Genomic DNA, 10691 nt, shown 5'->3' with positions numbered 1-10691 from the left:
CTTAGGCAAGGCATGATAAATAGGTCCGAGTGGTAACCAATGCCACTGACATTTGCAAGGGCAAAAGAAGGCTCCTGTTCCCCCAGGTGGGGCGTTACGTTGCGTGCTGGTTACGTGAAAGCGGAAAAAACTTTTCTCAAAGGAGTCAGCCGGCGTTTTGGTGTTCCAAATTTTAGTTCAACAGTTAATCCATCAGATATCGAATGTCTGAGTGCCTTTGAAAAACGGTTGAAACTGCTCCAGTGGATAAGTGAAACAGCCTTGAGGAGTTTGCAAAATAGGAGATGGTTGCTTCGGATCTTTATTTTGCGAAAGGAATTGCTACCGCAGCGCCACCACCAGATGGTATAGGTGTTGGGGTCGGTGCTCTTCAACACACACTTAATCAAGATAGTGGGCGCATGGACCAACACCCGGGGTCGTAACTAAGGCACCTTGTGAACCGCAATCCACAGGTAATATCTCCTCGTTTTGAAGACTTTAAGTACACCAAAGTGCTGGAAAACCCGGTAGCGTTCCTGATTGTGGAGATCCCCAGTTCACAGCGTAGTCCGCTGTCCACGTGTGTATGCATGCCTTTGCTCTGGAACCGGGGTGGGGGGGGGGGGGTAGGCCTCAAGGTAATGGAAGCTAGCAGTTCATTAACGTGAAGTGAAGCAGGGCGTCCATGCCGTAGCACCTTTGCAGAGGTCGGTTAAAATGACTTTAAAGTTATGTAAGTTAACTCTTGTCTTCCATAGACTCAAAACGTCCATAAAAAGTCTAACAGTCGAGAGCCCCTTTCTGTGATGGAATGTTCAGCATATTGGTTGATGGTGTGAATGCGGAGTTGACTCTCTTGACAGGTTACCTTTATCTTTAAAATGATTGCTCTGCGTGCCATGAAGGAGAGACAGATTTAAGCTGGCCCGAAGGTGATCGATAATCACTTTGTCCGTTTGGGTTTGGTGTGGGTCAAAAAGTTGTCCTCAGGAGGGCGTAGTGAGGGCTCAGGATCAACCAATGAGGACTTCCATGCTTCCAAAACCAATTGTCTTCCTTTGTGAATTGACGCTGGAAGCAGTTGCCTTGACACTCATTTAGCTCATACACACAGACGTGGTGAAATTTACGATGGTTGTGAAATCTGGGTCTATTCAACTTTCCTAAAATGCTCTCACTTGTTGCATCCGTGTCTGCGGTGTAATTGGACGCCAAGAGCGCCAGTACGGCCATTTTTTGGGCTTTTCGGTCGATTCACAGACGGCTTGATGGGGGCGATTTCTATGCCCTCCCTATTGGACGCCCAAGGTGTCAGGGTACCAAGTTTGGCCTCCTGGCCCATTCTCATACCCACTTGCATCGTTCAGTCCATGAAAAGTTGTTGTTTCTTCCTCCTGGGGGCAATTTACCGACAGATTTTGCAGCCATCTTCACTCCTAAAGCTAGGTCTAGAAAAAACTTGAAGTCCACGGCCCATAGGTTATACGATTTTGTGGCGCAATAATTCGTGACCCTTTTTTGGAGGCGAAGGCCTCTGCGGTAAAGGGCATCAGTAGTTCCAAGGGGATTTTTTTCTATATTCCACACTGGTAGAAAGTAATCAACTTCACCTTGATGGAATTTGATCCTCTCTTAAGCAAGGCTACCTCCCTTCGGTCCGGTCAAATTCTCATGTAATGTAATACCGTCCACTTGAAGTCAATTGTGGTTTTGGCAGGGCAAAAAAAACAACTTTTTATTGCGTATTAATATGGGAAAGTACATCAAGAGGTCCCTCCATTCCTGTTTTGAATCCTCGCTTAGATCATTCGGTCACAACGACAACCGTATTGGAGTGCTTACCCAAGGTCAACAAGTGGAACGCACCTCGTCGACCACCGAGAGGGTCCATCTTGCATCTTCTCTGTTAGCAAACAGTGAGGGGAGTATTTACTGAAGAAGTGGAGGAGGCGTTGCACATTTTGTTGCTCCTTCACTTTTCATGGACAAATTTGACGCTTTTAATCATGACCTCGATGTAGGAGGGAAGACTGTATCCTTGTGCCACAAGTCTCCACGTATTTGGCCATTTTTACCCTGACTGTAAACCTTCGAGCCATCTAGAGGTTACTTTGGTGCATTCCCTACAAAGGCGGTAATGGACTTTGGACTTATTTAATCACTTGGTCAACAGGTCATCCCTGAACGAGGCTAGAAGTAGTAATTTAGCGCACTGAAAGGTTGGGAGTCTAGTGGTGCGGGTGACAAGGGAGTTTTATGCCACTAGCAAGGAATTTGGATTTGCGGAAGGTGAACCGTCGTAGCAGCAAAAGCCTGTGACCTTCATAAGGATTATCTGACCTTGAGGTTCAGGTCAAACCGGTACTTCTGCTTCTAGTAGCATAAATAAGAAAGCTTCTGTAGTGATAGTTGGTGGTAACTCGATCCTGTTAATGGGTCAGTCCTGTCTAGACAAGATGGCAAACACCAGCCGCAGTGCGTGCATCGAACAGCTTTTTGTAATGGACGGATTTTCTTGTCATTGTGTCAGTCTGGTTCGGACCACTTAAGTCTATGAGATGCATTTTAAATTACCCTTTTTGTATGTTTTCGCCCTCTTTAGAACGGCTTCACGCCCCTCTATATGGCAGCCCAAGAAAACCACTTGGAGGTCGTGACTCTTTTACTAGCCAATGGGGCGAACCCTAGTATTACCACAGTGGACGGTTTCACGCCACTGGCTGTAGCCCTTCAACAAGGCCACGACCGCACTGTGGCCGTTCTTCTTGAATCCGATGCCCGCGGGAAGGTCTGTCTACCTGCTCTCCATATTGCTGCCAAGAAAGACGATGTCAAGGCGGCTAGTCTCCTCCTCAATGGCGACGTCAATGTGGATCACCAATCAGCGGTGAGTTGGGTTTCCTAACATATGATTGGTCACTTTGATGTGCAAATAATGTGGTAAATGCGGGACAAAGGATACCCAAGTCGACGGTAATTATTTATTCAAAATAATCCGATACTGTTGGCACAGTAATGTGGGTTAAACTCACCTTCCAAATCACGTCCATTCATGTATTCTTTCTCAGTCCATCGACCTCCTAATCACCCGTCCACTTGTCAATAGTGTACACATTGACCACCGAAAAAATTGATCTTTCTGAAATTTTGGCCTCTCTGGATCCACAGAAAATTTGTTCTCTGACTTATTTATCAGTAGGTTCCCTTTTCCTTTGAGGACTAGCTGATTCCTGCGTAGTCTGAGATGGAGGCGTTCGCTTTCTTTCGCTGCAACCGTTTCTACCCTCATTATGCCCCGTCTTGATCGCAGTTTCATCTGTCAGAATGGTACTTCTTGATCACTGCTTTCTTCGTATTAAATCCTGCCAAGTGAAAGGCAGGATTGGTGACGAGATGATGCTGGCGAATTCGGATCCCCAGGAAGGCGCTATTTACTAGCGGTGGTATATGGTGAAGGTGTGGCCGTCGTTTTTGATTATCGCCTCCTCTTCAAGGTGGGCTGCATTAGAAAGGAATCCACTTTGGGAGGTAGTACTGAAAGCTTCTTCTCTATGTCAGTAGCTCAATCACAACATTGAGGAGGGTTATAAATGATTCTGTTCCTGGGAGTTGTCCAAAGCAGGCGCTTTTTTTAACTCTTTAGCAGGTGAGTTGACTAAGAATCAGGTATCCACACTCGACGCCTTCCCCCTATAGGGCTTACATTCTGCAACTAGCCAATGAAATCCGGACTCGCCCTCACTTGGGTCGGGTTCGCTTGCCGCCGTCACGAATGCAACACCTCGAGATTCCCTCCTAAAGCATTACTAAGCCATACCGGTATTAAGGAACACTTTGTATTATCCCATAGGGGGTCGGCGAGGCTACAGACTGCGGAGCCTGAAGCTTCCGCACAATTGAGGTTACATTTTGACATCCTGTCAAATGCCACAGAACAGCACAATCGTACATTTCCCTGCTATTTCATATCCCAACCGCAAAAGCGTCTTCACTTCACCTGAGGACATAAAAAGTAAACTTGGGGGGAAAGGAAATAGGCGCTTTTTGGCCACCAGATTTCCCTCCCCTCTTTTGATAAATTTAAAGAATTTTTGGAAGTCCCCTTTTGAGTTGAACGACAGGCATTTTTAGTTCCTAGATTTTAGCTGAGGTAGCAGTGGGCAAGTTAACTTTTCTGGCTTCTTTTGCATCCTTTTTTTAAAGAAAAAGTTTCAATTTGGGAAAGAAGAAGGGAGTGATCTTTTATTCTCCTGAGGGGGATTTCAAGTTTGCGGATAATTAACTCAGCAGTGCCTCTGCGCCCTCTCACTTTTTTTATGCAAAAAAGAGGACATGTTTGCTAAATATCTTGCATTTTCAAGTCCTCTTTTGCAATTTCTGCGAGATCGAGGCCAGATGCGCGATATCCGCCCTATCTGCGCAATTGCCGCTCTCATTTCATTGGCTGCTGTGTGTGTGTGTGTGTGTGTGGAGTCGGTGTCTCCTGAAATCGCTCCGCCGAGGCTAAGCTCGGTGCTCTCTTTGTACTGCAAAATGGAAACCTTGTTTCTGGGCCATTTCTGACACGTCACTTGCCTTCGTATCTGGGTTAGTGGGTTTTTGCTGCTTTGATGGCGGGTAAGGTTTTGTGATTTGGCGGGTCTTGAAGGTCCACTTTTTTTGGTTTTAGTAATTCCGATTCAGTGGTAGAGTTTTTGAGGCATTTCTACACCTATGTCAGCAATTCATCAATGCTTGGCAGGTCGCCCTGTTAGGGGAGGGATGATTATCACAGTGGGGTCACCCTAGCCTGTAGAAGGTTGTCTTGGTACCCTCCGCGCCCTGTTCGTGTTTGTGAGTGAATATGCTCAACTCTTCTGCACGAAAATCCATCTTTTGTGTAACGAACGCTGAATATTCCCTTCCAGGCGGGACTGACATCTGAGAGGTGGAATGGTCTCTGACGTACGTCCATCAAATTGCTCGGCTTGAAGCCGCCCTTAGATACAGGTGGGTAGCGGTGGAGACTTCCAAGTTGGGAAGAAATCTCATTCATCACCATCACACGCCGATGGAGGGTGCATGATCGTTCCCTGGCTCATGAACACCGACTACTAGCATAATTACTTTGACATCGCTTCTCACCTCTATCAAATTAAAAGTCACGATTTGACTTGGAAATTCCTCATGAACTATTCTTTTTTTTCGCTGGACAGGGAAAATGGCGATAGAAAACAGTTTATGCGATTTTGCTTTCCTCAAATTTTTTTGTGGGAAGGAAGGGCAAATGATCAGTGGGTGTTGCTCCATTCCCATGACTTGGATGCCGGACACAAGTAGGAGTGAGTAGTGTCCCACTTAATTCCTCTTCGAAGACCTCATAAAGTCAAATATGGCATCACTTCTCTTCTATAAAAGGCACGACTCGTATCACACCGAGTAGATGAGTTAACTGGTTTGCCGGTGGGAGTCTCAGAGAGGCAAAGCTGAACCCCTCTTCCCCCCGGCAGTCTAGATGTTTGATTGGTCCCCGGATCGGGTGTGTCTAGCATTTAGTTATTTAGTATTTTAAAATGCAACTGATTTACTGGCGGCACACGATCCGATTCACATGACACACACACATGAACGCATGCCATATGACTGTGACGTCAGGATCAAATGAGAACACCGTGGTGTCACACACACATGTGCCATTGGTGGTGACTGTACTAATCAATGGTAACCCTGGCGTCTAGTGCAGCAATAAGTCCGCCTATCCGTATCCACGCGACCTCCACACCATGGTGGACACCAATGTTGTCATTTGAAAGTGACAACAGTAATTTGTGTTGAAAAGAACGACGGTGAAAGGGTCCAGCCTCTGCTCCTCGTAATAGACGCGCCTTCTCGTGGTGGGGCATTCCACTTGGGTTCAAAGCCGTCAACACATGTGGCATGTGCCATGTTGGGTAATGTGTCTTCTCCAAATTCTTGCATCTATCTGGAAAAGTCTTGACCTGGTACCTCTGACTCAATGCAACAGTTGTGTCGGGCATCTCGGCGGGATTTGCTTACGCGGCTCCGTGAACAATTTGGAGGCAGATTTTGCCAAGCCCTGTGTCACCCATGATTGGATATGGTCGTTTCATTTACAAGAGATGTTGAGGAAGTGTTTTCTCCGTTGGTGCCCTGATTGATTGAGCTCAGAGACCAAAGAAGCACTTTTTGACGGCGTTCGTGTTCAAGGAAGGAGGAAGAAGAGACTTCCATGCATACAAATGGAGCGTGGATCAGATCCATGGGAAGTAGTGAAGCAACGGACAACATGCACCCCTTAAGAAGGCGCAACTTGAATGCCTAGGACTCGATTGATCCTTTCGCTACAAACTGAACATTGTGTTTCGACACAGCCATTACACCGATTTTATGTGACCCTTCCTGACCTCATCACTGATCACGATGTGGTGTAGTGAGATACGATGCGACTGGTTTAATTAGATCCTGAAGAACCCGGCGTTCACACTGGCACTTTGTCTTCTCCTGCCTATCTGACAATCGCTAGAAGGTCCCCTCGTACACCGCTCCTAGCACCAGAAGGGTGGACGGATGAATGGTAGACCTGCAATCTTATTTCCACATCTAAAAAAGGATAAATGTGTCCGTAAAGCGGAATCTTGGACGAACGGACAGGCGATTGGCGTTTGAGTTGAATCTACGCTCGTTGAGTTTTCAATTTTATTCTTATAAGTGGTCTGCCCACTTCGAGGTGGTTTCATTGAAAGTCCTTTGGGTTTCTGATTAAATACAATGAAATTCCTTGTAATTTCACCCCCACGGGATTCGTTTTCCTGCCTTTGCCCTAAATAGTAGCCTTTTTAATCAAATTGGAGATGGCACTCGAAAGCCCACTCTTTATAATTCTCTGGCTCTCTGTTGGTTGTTGTCCACACCGTCTACACTGGTCATTATGCCTCATCGAATCTCTTGGACATCCAGACTGCTGCCTGCCTCTTTTTTATTCGCAACCTGTACGCTCAGTGGCAGTGGGTACATTGCAACAACGCAAAAGCGCTTGAACCGTTGTTTCAATACAACTGCTGAATTCAGAGTAGAACAATGGGGTCACTTTTGAATTCTACTTCCGATGGTGAGGTGATGGGTAAAACTTCTTCGTGAATGCCTGGCATGCTCCAACAGTGAAAGACATTTACCGCTGGCTGTTAGTGCCGACTCCTTGACTTGTTTGTCGGTGAAGAACTCAAGGTGATGTGGCCTGGTCGACGGATTGGTGAATAGAGGGATGTGTGGTTGGGCGGACGGAAGGGAGGGCGGCAGAATGAACATAACTGAGGAAAGATGGACGCTGACTGAATGAGTGACCGGAGGCTAGGGATAGCTGGACACATGGAAAAGGCAAGGAATTCATGAATGAATTACTAGATGATTAAAAGCATCGATAAATGAATGGCCAATTGAGTGAATACTGGAACCCCGAAATTGTAAATAGATGGCTTGATGAATGAATTAGGTGAAGGGAGATGGTTCAACAAGTACATCCGAGTGCTGTAACGGCCGAGGATGCTCGATTATCCAGACGAATGGGGCTGGACGGGGTGGTAGGTAGACACTACTCCAAACAATTCATCTTTGACTTTTTATCACCCTTTTTATGTTCTGCCTACTGTCCTTTGTTCTGAAACACGGATTGTGTTGCAACCTGCTTTTTACATCCGCTTAACCTCATTGTTGGTTGGTTGGCTGGTTCGTTTGAAAGGGCGGTGTTGTTTTTTTACGCGAGTGGAGATGCGGCAAAATCCTCCTTTTTGCCTCGCATTCCGGCAGAGGATGCAAATTTTGTTGTTCTAATCACTTCCGCTGAGGGAATAAATATTAACTGAGTGTATAGAGTTAACTTCCGTCATTTGCGATTCCTTTGGATGCCTTCTATGAAAAAGTGACAGAAGGATCTTATGAAGACATGGCTCTGTGTAACTTTTCTTGGCATCTCAACTGGAATGTGCTACTTTGTTCAGCCTGGCTGTCAAAATTATCATCGCCTAGGTCGTCAATTCAAGCAGCGAGGGTCGCTTTTTCCCGACCAACCCATCCATCCACCTTGTCAAATCCATTTTCTCCTGCTGCCTGTCCGTGCGCCCTTGCCCCACTCATTCCCCTGTCTATTCCTAGATCCATTCACCCCTGTTCATTCATCTATCCACCTATTCCTTCATTTATTCCATTTCAACCTCATTCATAGGGTTTCTTTTTAGCTGAGTAAAATAAGTTCATCTCCTTTAGCTCATTCTTTATCCACCAGCTTAGTCTGCTCCTCCTCCGGTGTATGATTAAAATCGCCGACCAGAGCATGATGGTTCTCTTCAACCATCTCTTTTAATTAGCTAAATCTCTGTTGGACAAACAAATTGTTCAATGGAGAAAAGAGAAGCATTAATTTTTTTTTGCACTGAACACTTGGATTAGAGGTAGGGGCACTTTTCCGCAACCCCTTCCGTTATCAGGAGTATGTGTTTTGCCAACCTCACTAGAGCTGTTTGAACCGTGGAAAGAAGGCGCTCTCTGGAAGTGTGGCGATTCTGTTGAATTAGGAAATCAACAATAGGCGTGGCTACCCTCTCGCCTCCCTCACTCTCTCTCTCTACTTACCCCTAGCCATCACCTTTTGAGGTAGTTATTTAGGTGGTAGCACCGCTGCACAGATCGCAACAAACCGAGACAGGTAACAGTTGTCTTGGCTCACAAATAACCCCTGTTTCTTTTTTTGGCCTGTGTGGACTGCACACATCATCTCACCTCCGTCTTTTTTTGCCCCCATACATAGCTGTACCTAAGCGTCCAATATAATGTATTAGTGCCCTACCTGGGAGGAATATTTGATCCGACACGTTAAGTTCTCCTCTCCGTTGGGTTTGAAACAACCTGATCCAGTCGGTTGTGGGACCAGAAGCTGGTGTTGTTTTAAATTCACAAGACGGGAACCATCAAAACACTTTTGATTTTGTATTGAACTTTGGGTTACCCAGACCAATCCATGCCATGCCATTCCATCGCTTTCAACAACTCCAAAGAGAGAATTTAGATGTCAAATTGCATCTATATTTTGCATTTTTGGCTTCAGAGTGGATTTACGGCTTTGCACATCGCATCGCACTATGGCAACGTGAAGATGGTGGATCTTCTTATCTCCAGAGGAGCAGATATCAATTTCCAAGCAAAGGTTAGTCTTTTTCAATGAGAATTCCTTTTTTTGTTTAAGAAAAGCCAGGTTTTTTAACAAAAAAGTGCTGGTCGGACCGAACATTGACAACTTTTTCTGATCGTGCCAATGTGAGAAATGGTGGCCTTATGACTAAGCAGGTCCGGTGTACACATTGTCCATCTAACTTTACGACCAAGCAGTTTTTTTCCCTTTGTTTAAATTTCTCACGGACGCTATTCTTTTTAGTCAGGTAATTTGGACTAAATTGGATGAAACTCACCCTGAAAAGGATTGTGACGCAAGCCCTATTTACACACTTCAATATATTCGCGAAAATGCGCCACTTATTAGGTGCCACAAAATCTGAGAAGTCAATTGTGTGATTTCGTTTTTTTGCTTCAAAGTTTGCGCCTCTCTCCGGTAGCCAATCAGAACACAGTATTTATGCTGTTGACGCAATGGAACCAATGGGAGACGAGGCAAACGAAATTGAGAAGATTATGGAGAGAGAGAACTATACATTTTTTTACCTCCCACCTGGTGACTAAGCGGAGTACGCAGGAAGTGGATGAGTTCGTCTAACGCCCTTCCTTCAATAGGAAATGCATCTCTCATGCATTCACTTGCCTTATCTCATCTCCGGTGATGATCCATCCTATTAAAGGGAGCGCTACCCCCTCACCCAACCTAAATAATTGATGGTAGCGCCTTTTTTTCTCCCTGACTTGCTGAGATAACGATAAATAGGCGGGTTGAAAAGTGCGTCTATTAGTAGCAATGAAACAGTCGTAAATCTGAGCGATTGCAGGGAATACGCCAAAGTTATTGCGTTCTCGCCTTGAGTGTTGCTATTAACGGCAAAGTTTGACAAAACGATAAAAGCGAATTTCTATTAAGAGGTCTTCTTAGACATTCAGTTAGTTTCTAAACCTATTCGGCTGTCTGAGGCGTCACCCGGACTTCAAACTGAAGGGGGAGGTTAGGGCGGGCATTTTTTTTCCGGTAATGACGAGATAAAAGTAGAAATTCTCCCTTTCTGGTTACGACATCGGTCATTGGTCAACTTCGTCACCTGAAATTGATGACGCTGAAATTTGACCTCCTTCGTGACTCATCAACTTGGACTGGTTGATGCTTCAATCTCCCACCTATTTTATGACCTACTACCAATGAAATATCTCTAAATTCTAAAATACATAACTTTTACTATGTTGCGTAAGGGTTGAGTGAATGTGAATTGTGCCAATGCATCACACTTTTGTAGCGTGGGTATCTGCCTGGCGTTTTGAAGCAAGCAATGTGATTGCCTTGCTCACTATTTACGCCTTAAAGGGGGCTGCCAAAAGGTAGTAGAAGCTATCTTTTTCTTTGGGTTATTTTTCTGTCTCTCCAATCATGTGACACACCAGGTAACAAATGTACAAGATGTCTATTTTAGGAGAAGTGGGGCGTTCACCCTTACCTTTTTCCCTCCCCCAACCCCCCGCCCCGGTCCTTCCCTGCCCTCCCCCGGACTCGCCCAGCGTATCAT

General features: G+C 45.5%; 1 protein-coding gene across 1 annotated transcript in view; it reads left to right on the top strand. All coding sequences in view use genetic code 11, as the record gives it.

Annotated features, from left to right (window-relative positions):
• EGR_09648 (Ankyrin-3) overlaps window positions 1-10691 on the top strand; it is a gene marked incomplete at both ends in the record, with an annotated part of 58662 nt that overhangs the window by 16154 nt on the left and 31817 nt on the right. The window contains 2 exons of the mRNA XM_024498897.1: window positions 2585-2869; window positions 9080-9178. Coding sequence (XP_024346703.1) covers window positions 2585-2869; window positions 9080-9178 — 384 coding nt within the window. The remainder of the gene's footprint in view (window positions 1-2584; window positions 2870-9079; window positions 9179-10691) is intronic.

This window comes from Echinococcus granulosus, assembly GCF_000524195.1.
Source record: "Echinococcus granulosus chromosome Unknown EG_S00158, whole genome shotgun sequence".
In the NCBI taxonomy this organism is placed as follows: Eukaryota; Metazoa; Platyhelminthes; class Cestoda; order Cyclophyllidea; family Taeniidae; genus Echinococcus; species Echinococcus granulosus.
The sequence above is the reverse complement of the archived record's forward strand: the minus strand, read 5'-3'. Positions and strand labels throughout refer to the sequence as shown.